Source organism: Carcharhinus amblyrhynchos, chromosome 1, assembly GCF_965287045.1.
Source record: "Carcharhinus amblyrhynchos chromosome 1, sCarAmb.v2.hapA, whole genome shotgun sequence".
NCBI classification, from domain to species: domain Eukaryota; kingdom Metazoa; phylum Chordata; class Chondrichthyes; order Carcharhiniformes; family Carcharhinidae; genus Carcharhinus; species Carcharhinus amblyrhynchos.
In genome coordinates, this window is record NC_137324.1 from 145,397,172 (window position 1) to 145,411,428 (window position 14,257).

Genomic DNA, 14,257 nt, shown 5'->3' on the forward strand with positions numbered 1-14,257 from the left:
ACCATTCACCTAAGAAAAACACCACTATCTATTTTTCATGAGTCACTAGGAGGAGATAGAAGACAGAAACTATGCTTTTCCCTTGAGTTCTGTATATACTACTGTCACTGCAATGCAGAGGCATTGCAAGAATAAATTACAATGACAATGAGATTCTAATGTTGTCAAAGAAAAGCAGCATCTCTGGTGTGTTTCCCTGGAGAGCACAAATGAAAAAACTGGAGAATGTGAATGAAAATGGAAATCTTGTCAGAGATCATTCTACATTTTTGACTTATTCAGATCTAATTATCTTGAAACTAAAGCTCGGTAAAGACAAGAAAGCTTTAATTTGTTACCTTTTTGCTCTTGAATTTGCTGCGACTGGTTTAATATCTGGATAAACATAACACAATGTAGCAGTCTGGCATAAACCGATCAGTAAATTGTAATAGATTTGACAACATGATATAATCTTCTTGTCCTTTGTAGGTGATCACATTGTGACTCGTGCTGTAAAAATTTAAGCATGTTTATTAAATATTAAATATTAAACTGTTAAATGACCAGCATTAAGTAAGCTTATTTCTTTGTAAACTTTAGTCTTGATGTTTTGTGCTTAATGTTAAAGGTCAGTTTAAGTACATCTAATGACCTATTTATCACCATTACTCACAAACTGATAGCAACTTTGGGAATCTGCATAAACACAGAATAATGCAGAAATTCAGAGGTTGCTTTGGTGACAGCTCTCCTCTAGAGGGTGCACTGTTATAATCCTTCCTGAGTGCAAACCTTAAAGAGATCAGTCAGTTGACAGAAAGTTTGATTCAAATCAAACCTTTACATTCTTAGTCTTGCTGTAGAATTGAAGAAGAGCAAGGGCACAGTGTTCTGGTCAATATTTTATATTGCATCACAAAAATAGATTTATCTGGTCATTCTCGCGTGGCTCGTTTATAAGAGCTTGTTGTCTACCAATTGGGTACTGCAACAATGACGACACTTGAAAGGTTATTTTATAATTTCACAGGATATGGGTGTCATTGGCTCTGCCAGGCTTTGCTGTCTATCACTAATTGCCCTTGAGAAGGCGGTGGTGAGCTACCTTCTTGAATCACTGAAGTCCATGTGGCATTGTTTCATCCACAGTGCTATAAAGGAACGAGTTCATGATTTTGACCTGGCAATTCGCAAGTATGCCATGTTGTTATGGAAATGGATTATGCAGGGAAATTACCCTTTTTTGTGTTATCTGTGTATTTTCTCACAAACTGTAAATCAGTTGAAACTGGTTGTTTCTGCTTGACACTGAAACAGCTTGGAAATGAGCAGAGAGAGAGAATCTGCCAGAAGCCATGGACTAGGAGCAGAGGACTATCAGAAATTGGGTATTTTGGAGTTGATGTCACTAAACAAACATGTAGTAAATCCTACATTTGATTTGAGATATTTGTAATCATTAGATGCTTAAGGAAAGCATGTAAATTCAACTTTAGTCTCAGTTTATTTTTATTTCTGTTGTGATTCAAGAACCAGTGGGCATGCTATACCTCACGTTCTCTTACTGATGCAATCTGAAAAATATTTGTTCCACAAACTCTGGTTTGTCGATAATATTGAACTTTCTGTAGTAATGGTCTTTTTACTATCCAGTATTCATTTTAATTTTCCTAAATTGTCGTAACTGGTATAACAACATAACCAGTGCTTCCAAAAGTTTCCCCATGGTTGTCCATGGTGAGAGGATGGGCAAAGTTGAGAACAGGATGTGGGTTGGTGTAATAAGTCCTCAGAGGCAGACGTCCCTTCATCAAAATTCCTTTATTTACAAGATCCAACAATACTATACAGAGTGCTTTCTGTATGCAGTCTACATCTGGAGTGCCAGAGGAACTGACACCCCTGTTTAAGTACAGAGCGCGGGGCTCCCTGATTGGACCATCAATTTGGCCCTTAATCAGGGAGTTCATGTTCAAGTAGGCCAACGTTAATTGCCTGATTAAAATCATTTAAAATTGGATTTGTAAAGTGGTGTTGCCTTCAAACTTGGATCAACTGATGCCGTGGACAAAGACGCTCAAACTCTCGCAAAACTCCACAAAATATCCAAACTTATGAACCTTTGACATATTCTGCTAAACACACAAATATTCAGAACACATCAAAAAATTATCTAAACTAACAATTTAAGCTTAAAGATACTAACCATGGTGAGGTGAGTTGATCAGATTCCCTGCAGGGATGGGTTTTGTTTCAAAGTCTCTGAATCCCAGACTTAGGGTCTTGCTTCTACAGTGGTTAATGCCAGGTCACTGCTGCTGCTGCTGTCTCTTTGTCTCCTCCTATTATAGAGGTTCTGCTGGCACTGATCATGCTCCCAGTCACGTACTTAAAGGACAGGAACTAATCATTCACTGTCTTTTTGGTCATGAATGCTGAGAGTCGGTCCTCTGTCAAAGGTTGTAATTCTCCTCAGGAACATGACACACAGGGGTCTTGTTCAAAGGTATAGCAACAGGCATTGTCCAATTAATTCCCTTGTTTATTCCATAGCTGCACATCCTATTATTTGCTTCTCTCATGGTTGATACAGAGTTAGCCCTTTCTACCGTTAGGCTTTGCTGGTGTTTTTAGGAATACCCACTAGGCTAAGTGGGGAGGGGGTAGAGTTGTGAAAGCAGAGGGGTATTGGATTTGTTTTTCCCATTTTCCACCCACCATAAACTTAAGTTCATCCTAAAACGCCACTGTTTGTATTGTAACTTGCACCAAGTCTTGTTCACTCATGACTCCTGGGATCTCTGACCTACATTGACTGGTTTCTTGTCCACCAATGCACTGATTTTATGTTTTCAAATCCCTCCATTTTCTCAACCTTCCCTCTATTTGTAATCTTGACCAGCAAAGCAACTGAAAACTCTGCAGTTTTCAATTCTGGCCTCTTGTGCATCCACTTCCTTTGACATCAATGGCAGCTGTGCATCAACTACCAGGGTTGTTGACTGTTAAATTCCCACCCTAAACCACTTTCTCTCTCTTCCCCATCTCCAACTTGTTTTCTTTTTAAAATACTCCTCTCCTCACAGCCCTACCTCTTTTTGTCACCTGGATACAAGGTGCCCAGGAAAGATGGGGAAGAAAAAGAGAGAAAATTGCAGAGGTGCAACAACTATAGAATAGCCATAATGAGGAGCTTTTACTATCCCAGTCTGCATTAGGATACTTACAGTGCAAAGGACAGAGTTTCTGAAGTGTGTTTGGAAGTATTCTCTTACTGCTATGTTTCGGGTCCAATGAGAAAGAAGACATTGCTGGATGTGGCTCCAGGGAATGAGGTGGGTCAAGTGGATCAAGTTTCAGTTGAACAATATTTAAAAGGTAGTGATGTTAGTATCATAAGGTTTAGATGAGCTATGGACCAGGACAAAGAGCAATCCAGAGTAAAAATAATTAATTGGAGAATGGTCACTTGTCATGGGGTGACTACAGATTTGGCCCAGGTAAAGTGGAATACATGAATGGCAGGCAAAACTTAATTGAATAATGGTTGCCTTTAAAGGTTGTAATTCTCCACAGGAACACGACACACAGGGATCTGTCTTCAATGACTGTCTTGTTCAAAGGTATAGCAACAGGCAGCGTCCTGTGGAATACGTGAATGGCAGGCAAAACTTAATCGAATAATGGCTGCCTTTAAAGAGGAGATGGCTAAGGTCCATTTGAGCCATATTTGCATGAGACAAAAGATGGGACAAACAGAACCAGAGATCCCTGCATGATGAAAAAGATTGTATGCACGATTAAAAAGATTGTGTGTAAATCAAGCTGAAAAATAGGACATGTAAGATAGATGTCAGGTTAATAATACAAGGGAGAATCAGGCTGAATATAGAAAATTCAGACAGCAAAAGAGAAAATGCTGGAAAATCTCAGCAGATCTGGCAGTATCTGTAAAGAGAGAAAAGAGCTGATGTTTTGGGTCCAGATGACTCTTTGTCAAACATCAGCGAGATGTAGGAAAAAGAAAGTCAGCACAATTTCAGAAGTTACACTTGATATAGTATTTTTAACTGTGAGATAGTGATTAACTTCAAAAGGGCATAGAGAAGCTGGTGGAATGGGTAGATATGTGGTAGATGAAATTTAATGCAGAGGAGTTCGTAAATACATTTTGTTGGGATGTATGAGAGGCAAAATACAGTAAGGGATGCAATTCCAAAAGGATGCATGAGTAGAGGGGACATGGGCATATATGTGCACAAACCTTTGTAAGTGGCAGGAACAGGTTGAGAAAGTAGTTAAAAAGGCATACAGAAGCCAAGGCTTTAAAAATAGATACATGAGTACAAAAGCAGTGAGGTTCTGGTAAACCTCCTATACTATACTGGTTCAGTTCCAACTAGATAATTGAGTCCAATTCTGGGCACTACACTTTAGGAAGAATGTCAAGACATTAGAGGATGCTGAAAAGATTTACAAGAATGGTTCCAAGGATGGGAGGCTTCAGTTATGAGGATAGATAGAAGAAGCTATGATTTTTCTCATTGGAGAGAATTTTGAAAGAGATTTGATAGAGGTGTTCAAAATCAAAAGAGGTCTCACCAGAGTAAAAGAGAAGTATTGGAGAGAGTCCCTGCAAGGGATGGGGGAGCCCTGGGAGGATTGTGTGGGTCTGTACAAAAGTTATCCAGAAGCCAGAAGAATTTTTAATTCCTCTAACTTTTTCTGAGTAACTGATGATGAAATGCAATCAGAAGTGTCTGAAGATTGCAATTTTAAATTGCATTTTCAGATGGTTTCCAGTACAGGGGCAGTTGCCCATTGGAAGCTTGCACTTCCTAGGCAGTTTCCATCGAATAGAATCATACAATCTCTACAGTACAGAAAGAGGCCGTCTGGCCCATCGGGTCTGCACCGACCACAATCCCACCCAGGCCCTTCCCCATATCCCTACATATTTTACCCACTAATCCCTCTAACCTACACATCTCAGGATACTAAGAGGCAATTTTTAGCATGGCCAATCAATCTAATCCACACATCTTTGGACTGTGGGAGGAAACCGGAGCACCCAGAGGAAACCCACGCAGACACGAGGAGAATGTGCAAACCCCACACAGGCAGTGACCCAAGCCGGGAATCGAACCCGGGTCCCTGACACTGTGAAGCAGCAGTGCTAACCGCTGTGCTACTGTGCTGCCCAATCCATGCAATTCTCACCTGGAAACTTGTGGGATGTGTGTGCATGTATGGGGTATTGGAGTGTGTGGTCCCCTAGCACATCTTCGGGGTTCCCCCCCTCTTCTAAGTTACGCTGACCCGAAGCTTATATGTTATGGCCCATGTTCAATTTTAAAAGAATATCAGATAATTATCAGCAGTGTAAGATTTGCAGGACTAAAGGGCAATGTGGAAAAGTACGAAAGCAGAGATGTTCCTGCAGACATCTGACACAGACACAACGGACTAAACAGATTACTTCTGCTGTAACCATTCTATAATTTTCCCTGTCCTTGTGTCAATTGTGGCCCAGTTGGGAGCATTCCCAACTCCATCTGCCTGCTTAGGCACTTAAGTATTTTGATGAAGAGCTTGGGAGATATACTTGGCTATCTGGCCAATATATATGTTTAAGTCAGCTTTAGAAAAACAGATTATCTGGTCATTATCACAGTACTGTTTGTATAAGTTTATCTGTGCAAATTGGTTGCTGCATTTCCTATATTACAATACTGACTGAATTTCCAAAGTAATTTCTTGACTGGTAGCCATGATGTGGAGATCCCGGCGTTGGATTGGGGTAGGCACAGTAAAAAGTCTCACAACACCAGGTTAAAGTCCAACAGGTTCATTTGGTAGCACAAGCTTTCGGAGCACTGCTCCTTCATCACTCACCTGATGAAGGAGCAGTGCTCCGAAAGCTCGTGCTACCAAATAAACCTGCTGGATTTTAACCTGGTGTTATGAGACTTCTTACTGCTTTCTTGACTGTTAAACCCTTGGAGACGTTTGATGCTTGTGAAAAGTGCTATATAAATGCAGATTTTTTTAATGTTCCTTTGTTGCCCATGTGTTAATTCCTGTCTGTTATGTTCTTGATTGGCCTTGAAATGTTTTACCAAGTTGGAAGTGCTATATAAATACAAGTTCCTGTTATTTGTAAATTAAACTGTTCAGTCAGTGATTTTGCTGATTTGTACAGTGATTTTTAATGAGTGAATGATACTTTGGTTCTGTCAAATTCAACTCCAAGCTATTCGTACAGGAATTTCATGAAACATTGAGTGAAATAGAAGTTTCATATCCTGTGCTAAAAATATATACTTTGCTTGTCATGCAGTTCTCACAATGCTAAGGTGCTTGTCATTTCAATCTTCAACAATTCAAAATTTTGAAGCAGTAGTTCACAAATGTAGCATATAAATTCTGACCAGCCTTCATGCATCAGTGCAATTTTCTATATGGTAAGCTAACAACAAAGTAACATTGACATATCTAACTTTATGCTCACCAAATAAAGCTGGCATTTGTATGTTTGACCTAGAATGCAACTGCAAGCTTTGCAATAATAAGCTCATGCTGTCGGCCAGGAGGTTCTAATGTCGTGTGTGTGTGTTTATGTGTCTTGGCCTCTATTACAGATAAAAATTTCTATCCTGAATAAAAGGCTCTGTTTGCACAACAGTTCTTCTCTTGTCTCGGACAGCTGCCCCCAGATTTCCGTTATTAAAACTGCAAAATTTAAATGCTTTTCAGGTTGTTTCCATGTGCAGGTGATAAATTGATGATTGTGTATACATTATGAGGAATAAATGTTTTTCTGCCAATGTTTCCTTTAAACAAGGAACCTCTTCCACAGTACTTGACTGGACATGATGCCAGGGTTCAGCAGTGAGAAAACTGAATTGATAGAACACACAGTTTTAAAACTACAAAAAGAATGCTATGATGCTACAGAAAACTGAGATTACAACTTGATGATGGATAGTGAACAACTGGTAGGGAAGTGGTAGAGGATTTCTACTCAGTGAACCATCTGTAGTGGGCTAAGGCGATATTGTGAAGGTTAAATACTTTAATTTTCAAAAAGTAAGGTGTTCAGCTTCTGAGATTATGGTAAGGCATCATGGATAGCATAGAATAATTGAAAGATAATAGATGTCTAATCATTAAAAAGCATATCAAGGGAAATGTTTCAACTTTTTCTTGGATCGGGTTATTGAAAGTAAGATTTCTGGTTTTTCCAGAAGTTAGTAAAATTGGAGGGAGAAAAAAAAAGGAACATTTCAACTGAATTCAGTATTTTGATATTTCATTAAACTAGGTCAGTTGGTAACAAATATCAAATTGGAAGCTTGGTACCAAAATAAAGGAGTTGTTGAATGGAGGAGTTGTGTAAACACTGATCAGAAAAGAGATTTGGGAATTACTGAAAACTTATCAACTGAAGGTAAAGCTATAGTGAAAAAGACAAATGAGGTACAGTTTTGAATACAAATCAGAAATTGGATAGAGATACTGAAGTGGTTGAAGCCAAATAAATTGTAGGCTATAAGTTCATCTTACTAAAGTCCTTTCACTGCTGTACAGTGACTGTGCTGGCATCTTCCATTCTTCATCATCTAAATCTCTGTCAGCACTATCCTGTACTCCCCCCTGCCTCATGTGTTTGTTGGACCTGTGTCTTGGTTTTCAGTGACTTATGAACAAGAATCCCCTAATTCTTTTGGATATCAACATGTCTCATCTCTTCCCGTTAAGAAATGTTTTGCATTTTTTTTGTCCTGTCAAAGTGGATAACTTCACATTTTTCAACATGATATTCCATCTGTTATGTTCTTGCCCACTCACTTGTCTAAATCTCCTAGAAACCTCTTCGCATTTTTCTTGCAACTCGCATTCCCAGCAAGTTTATTGTCATCAGCAAACTTGGAAATATTACATTTGAGCCCCATATCCAAATCATTGGTGTAGTTTGGTACATTGGTTTCATGGGATTAGCTGGGACCAAGCACTGATCCTTGCGGGGCTCCACTTGTCACAGCCCGCCAATCTGAGAGAATGATCTAGTTATCCTCTACTTTCTGTCTATTGACCAATCCCCATGCCGTGTATATTTTCCCCAATTCCACGAGTTCTGTTTTGTCTTACTAGCCTCTTGTGTGGGATCTTATTGAAAGCCTTTGAAAATCCAGATGCACATTTTCACTGGTTCTCCCTTATCTTTCTGCTGGTAACATATTCAAAATACCCTGAGGAAATCAAAACATGACTTCCTTTTCATAAATCTATGTTGACTCTGCCCAATCCTGCCACTGTTTTCTAAATGTCCTATTATCATATCTTTTATAATAGATTCTAGCATTTCCCCTATGACTGATATCTGGTTAATAGGTCTGTAATTGCCTGTTTTCTCTTTCCCTGCTTTCTTAAATTTGCAATCTTCTAATTGGCAGGCACTGTTCCAGAGTCTGTAGAATCTTGAAAGATAATCAACAATCTATCTGCTATCTCAATAGCCACTTCTTTCAAAACTGGGAGGTAGATTGTCAGGGTGGGAATTTGTTTTTGTTAATGCTAATTGCTTTCCAATCATCAATCTCCCCATTTCCTTGACACCCAAATATGTCAAGTTTTTTTGTATGCTTCTCTATGAAGGCAGGCACAAAGTATTTGTTTAGTTTCTCTGCCATTTCCTTATTACCCATTATACATTCTCCATTCTGTGCTTGTGATGGGCCAACATTTGTCTTTAACCATTTCATATTTACTTTTCAATTTAAGCTTTTACAGCCCATTTTTATGTTCCTTGCTAATTTACTTTCATATTCTCGATACTTCATCAATTTCTTGGTGTTTCTTTGCAGAATTTTTAAATGCTCACTCAGGCTTACTACTTCTTTTTGACAACTTTATATGCTTCTCCCTTTGACCTAACAGAATCCTCAACTTCTCTTGTTAACGGGCTGGATCACTTTGCTGGCTTTTTGGAATGTAAATTTAGCGCAAAGCATGTCTTAATTTTCTAACTGTGTCTACTTTCAAAGACTTCCATAATTTTAATGACCTCTGTTAACTCTCTCTCTCTTTCTCATACACACTCACTCTCTCTCTCTCTCTCACACACACACACACACACACACACACACACACACACACACACACACACACACACACACACACACCCTCCCCCCAGCATTCTCTTCATAGAACAGAGACCCAGGCTATTCATCCTTTCCTAACAGGTGTAGTATCACCAAAGAACAAAAAAAATTACAGCACAGGAACAGGCCCTTCGGCCCTCCAAACCTGCACCGACCATTCTGCCTGACTTAACTAGATCCTCCTCTCTTTTCAGAGACCATATCCTTCTATTCCCATCTCATTCATGTACTTGTCAAGACTCCCCTTAATAGTGTCTACCTTCCCCGGCAACGAGTTCCAGGCACCCACCACTCTCTGTGTAAAAAGCCTGCCTCGTACATCTCTTTTCAACCTTGTTCCTCGCACCTTAAACCTATGCCCCCTAGTAATTGACTCTTCCACCCTAGGAAAAGTTTCTGACTATCCACTCTGTCCATGTCTATCATAATCTTTTAGACTTCTATCAGGTCTCCCCTCGATCTCTGTCGCTCCAGTGAGAACAAACCAAGTTTCGCCAATCTCTCTTCATAGCTAATGCCCTCCATACCAGGCAACATCCTGGTAGATCTTTTCTGTACTGCCTCCAAGCCTCCACATTTTTCTCGTAGTGTGGCAACCAGAATTGAACACTATATTCCAAGTGCGGCCTACCTAAGGTTCTATAAAGTTGCAACATGACTTGTTAATTTTTAAACTCAATACCCGTATGCCTTCTTGACGACCTTTTCCACCTTCATTGCTACTTTCAGTGACCTGTATACTTCTACACCCAGATCCTTTTGCCTATCAATACTCTTAAAGGTCCTGCCATTTACAGTATATTTCCTATCTGTATTAGATGTTCCAAAATGCATGACCTCACATTTGTCCATTAAATTCCATCTGCCATCTCTCCACCCAAGTCTCCAACTGATCTATATCCTGCTGTACCCTCTGATGGTCCTCATCGCTACCATGTAAATCTTTTTGCATCTCTCCAATTTCTTAGTATCTTTTTATGTACTGTCTAATTCAGTTAGAAGAATATTGCTGTGTTTGAAAGGGGAAATATAAGTAATTAAAGATAGAACAGTGCATTTGAAACATAATATCTGAACCAAGGTTAATGAAGTCTGCTTCTCTCATTGCGAAAAGAAAAACTTCAAAGTGATCATAGAGAGAGGAGGAGGATTTACAACATGGAAACAGGTCCTTCGGCCCGACTTGTCCATGCCATCCTTTTTTAAAAAATTCTAAGCTAGTCCCAGTTGCCCCCATTTGGCCCATATTCCTCTGTACCCATCTTGGCCATCTAACTCTAAATGCTTTTAAAAGACAAAATTGTACCTGCCTCTACGACTGCCTCTGGCAGCTTGTTCCAGATACACTCCACCCTCTGTGAAAAAATGACCCCTCTGGACCCTTTTATATCTATCACCTCCCACCTTAATCCTATGCCCTCTAGTTTGAGACTTCCTTACCTTTGGGAAAAGATATTAACTATCTAGCTGATCTACACCCGTCATTATTTTAATAGACCTCTGTAAGATCACCCCTCAGCCTCCTACGCTCCAGAGGGAAAAAAGTCCCAGTCTATCCAGTCTCTCCTTATCACTCAATCCATCAAATCCTGGTAGCATCCTAGTAAATCTCTTCTACACTCTTTCTAGTTTAATAACATCCTTTCATAGGGTGCCCAGAACTGCACACGATTCCAAGTGTGGCTGTACCAATGTCTTGTACAACTTTAACAAGATTTCCCAGCTCCTGTATTCAGTGCTCTGACCAATGAAGTCAAGCATGCTGAATGTCTTCTTCACCACTCTGTCTACCTGTGACTCCACTTTCAGAAGCTATGAACCTGTACCCCTAGATCTGTTTGTTCTGTAACCTTCCCCAATGCCCTACCATTAACTGAGTAAGTTCTGCCCTGATTCAATCTACCAAAATGCATCACCTCACATTTATCTAAATTAAATTCCATCGAAGAGAACATTTCCAATTATGAAGGTGATTTCTGAAGATATTTCATAAATATTATACCAAGGTATTCAAAATTTTGCGATGATATTTTAAAAAAATGATTGCAGTGAGTATTCAGACTACAAAATTAAAGCAGACATGAATGGATTCAAAAGAGAATTTTAGCAGGTTTTCGAGAGTTGTAATGGAAATTTAGGCTTGTGGGCAACCCAAAATGACCAAAAGGCAATGTGTTATATCTATTAAAGTCTGAACCTTTCATTTCAAAGCTTTATGAAAAAAGTGACAAAGATTTGACCCCTTTCATAATTAGTTGAAACTGAATATTGACAATAATAGCTAATAAATATTTTTTAACTTTGCAGGATTTGGAAATTGTTTATTCTTACCTTCACGGAATGGAGGCATTGTCCAATTTGAGGGAACACCAGCTGAGGTAAGTGAATTTATTAGAAATGTTGAATATGTAAATATTTTGATGACCACTTTTTATTTATTCTTTCATGGGATGTGGCTGTTGCTGGCAAGCATTTGTTGCCCATCCCCAATTTGGAAAAAAAAATTCCTTTCTTAGGGTTACAAAGCCAGCTGCCTAGAGTGGACAGAGCAAGCCCCAAATCCACCTCCTTGCTAGCTCCAAAAAACAACTCAAATTCAAACTGAATCCAATTCATGGTCTCCATAAAAGTTACACACAGATCCAAGCTGAAAAGAACAAACATTACACCTGCTGTCACGATTGATCCTATACTTGATCTTAGCCAGCAGGCATCACCCATACTCAAATGTCCTCGAACCTAGTGGCTTGCTATGCCATGTCGAGAAGGAGTTGAGTCATCCACAATTCTGTGGGCCTGTTCACAAGTCAGCCTGGGTAAGGATGGCAGATTTCTTTCCCTAGAGGACGTTGTTTTTACACATTTTACTGCAGCCTCTTTACCCTTTTTGTAAATAAAACTCCCGAATCTAAAAAAAATACTACCTTTTAACATGAACAAAATGTTACTTTTTGTAGACCAATTATTTTTCCATATTTTTAACATTTTGGTGAACTACGCTCAAGAATTGTGTGATGCCTGGTTCAGTGTTGTGTGTAATATATCTGCATTTTACTTGTGAAGATTACTTTGTAACAGACAGGTTACAAGTAGGATTCTAGAAATGCATTCACTGTTAAGCCCTATCCTTTTGTATTCTGAATAAAATCCTGCTTATTTAATGTACTTTAAGCTTCAGATTTTTAAAACATCTCTCTCTGGATTAATTGTATGTGAAGAATGTTGGAATTTCCCAGAGAGAGAGAATTCCATAGCCAATGAAGTATGGTTGAAGCTCAGTGACAGGTTTTTGAAAGGAAAGAAGGCAGTCATATTTGAGCACAGCAAATTCCATACACAACAATTAAATGAATGACCAGGTTATTTTACACTTGAAGTTGCTTGAGGGTTGAATGTGAGCAAGAGCATGAAGAAAGGTCCCTGATCTTTGGAGAAGTTCCATCTCAACTGGGTCTACTTTAGCATCCCATTCATGTGATGGCACTTGTACAAGACAGGATAGTTCTTGTATGGCTCTGAAGAGTTAGCCTAGATCAGGGCTGCGGAGCCTCCCAAATATATTGGGAAATCCCAAGCATGCTCAAAATCTTAACTTTTTTTTTGCTATGAAATGGACATCAAATGCGAACAAGTCTTTTCTAGCAATATCTAAACCTATATTGGGAATTAAGAAAAGGCACACAGTCACAAATAAATTTTGAAGTTATCATGAACCCCTGATATTAGTTCCTGACCAAGCCACCTTCACATGGCCTTTTTACTTTAACCTGTGGAAGTAGTACCCACATTAGGAATGAGTAGTCTAAAAGGCTTATTTTAGAAAAGTATTTAACGTGCGTCTCCCTTGCTCACTTTCTGCCTTGAGCTCGCTTGCTCTCTGCCTCGAGCACGCCCCCACTCGGCCCCGTCCCCCACCCGGCCTCGGCCCGCGTCCCGTCCCCGGCCCATGTTCCCCCTCCCAGCACAGGCCATATTGCAAACATTTGTTGGACTTGACCAGCTTCCCTGAGAAGAACAATAAGTTTATTCCACTAAAGGAATTTACACAATGGAAGAAAAGAATTACAACTGTGAAGAGAATGTCAAGAAATACGATGAAGAGCTCCAGCTGAACATCTTATCCATACAGGGTGAATCACATTGATTCTGAGTGATGTTAAGTGGACAGCCAAATAGATGGAAGTTGTTCCTGCTTCTGCTATATCTTTTATTCCTGGCACTACATACCTACAAAAGCTCAAGTAACTTCCTTTAAAACCAGCTGAGATAATTTTAAGGCATAATGTTGCATCGTGGTCAACGTAGAGTTGAATGGACAAACAGCAGAGTTGCCTCTCCATGTGGTCTGTACTTTTTCAGCAATAGTAAATGATTATTGCAATTTTGTTCCCAACTTAATTATACTATTGAAGCCATTGCATAATAGTGAAACAGTGATGGGACTAGATAACAGATTGTGAGAAAGCATACACCAGTGTCAGATATGCTTTGCAGAAGTCTGAAGTATTTTGTTTCATGTGTTCTGACGAGTACCGAAGAAGCAGTGAGTATAATTTTTGGCATACAAAGGTTTCATCATTATTTATATGGTCGCCATTTCACATTATTAACTGATTTTTTGACCCTTAATGACTATTTTTGGGCTGTATGAAGACTTACTTTCGTTAGCTGCTAGTCAATTGCAAAGATGGTCACTGAGCTTATCTACTCACATGATATGGATTATCACCATTCAGAGTGCCATGCTAATGCTGATGGATTATCACACTTGGCTTCACCTATTGAGCAGATGCCAGCAACTGGTTTTGCTAATATTCTTTACTTTTTTTTAACTAGTAGACCATTTGTCTGTGACACCTTCTCAAGTTCAGAGATGCTAAAAATGAACCCATGATGGGGAAGGCGATGGATATGATATTGAAGGGAACAATATTGGGAATGTGTTGCATGCATACTGGTTTGAAACTATACATGTCAATAAAGCTTGAATTAACCTTCTGAAGTGGGTGTCCATTGTGGGGAATCCAAGTGATTATTCCTCCTTGTCTGCATGGAAGGGTTCTTGAGCCACTGCATGAAGGACATCCTGTTAGAATCCGGATGAAGGAATT

General features: G+C 39.3%; 1 protein-coding gene across 6 annotated transcripts in view; it reads left to right on the forward strand.

The window, feature by feature from the left end:
* The window catches only part of rapgef2b (Rap guanine nucleotide exchange factor 2b), a 438,644-nt gene that overhangs the window by 101,846 nt on the left and 322,541 nt on the right, over positions 1 to 14,257 (forward strand). For all 6 annotated transcript variants that reach the window (XM_080193478.1, XM_080193477.1, XM_080193480.1 and 3 more), the window contains exon 2: positions 11,454 to 11,524. In XM_080193478.1, coding sequence (XP_080049604.1) covers positions 11,454 to 11,524 — 71 coding nt within the window. The remainder of the gene's footprint in view (positions 1 to 11,453; positions 11,525 to 14,257) is intronic.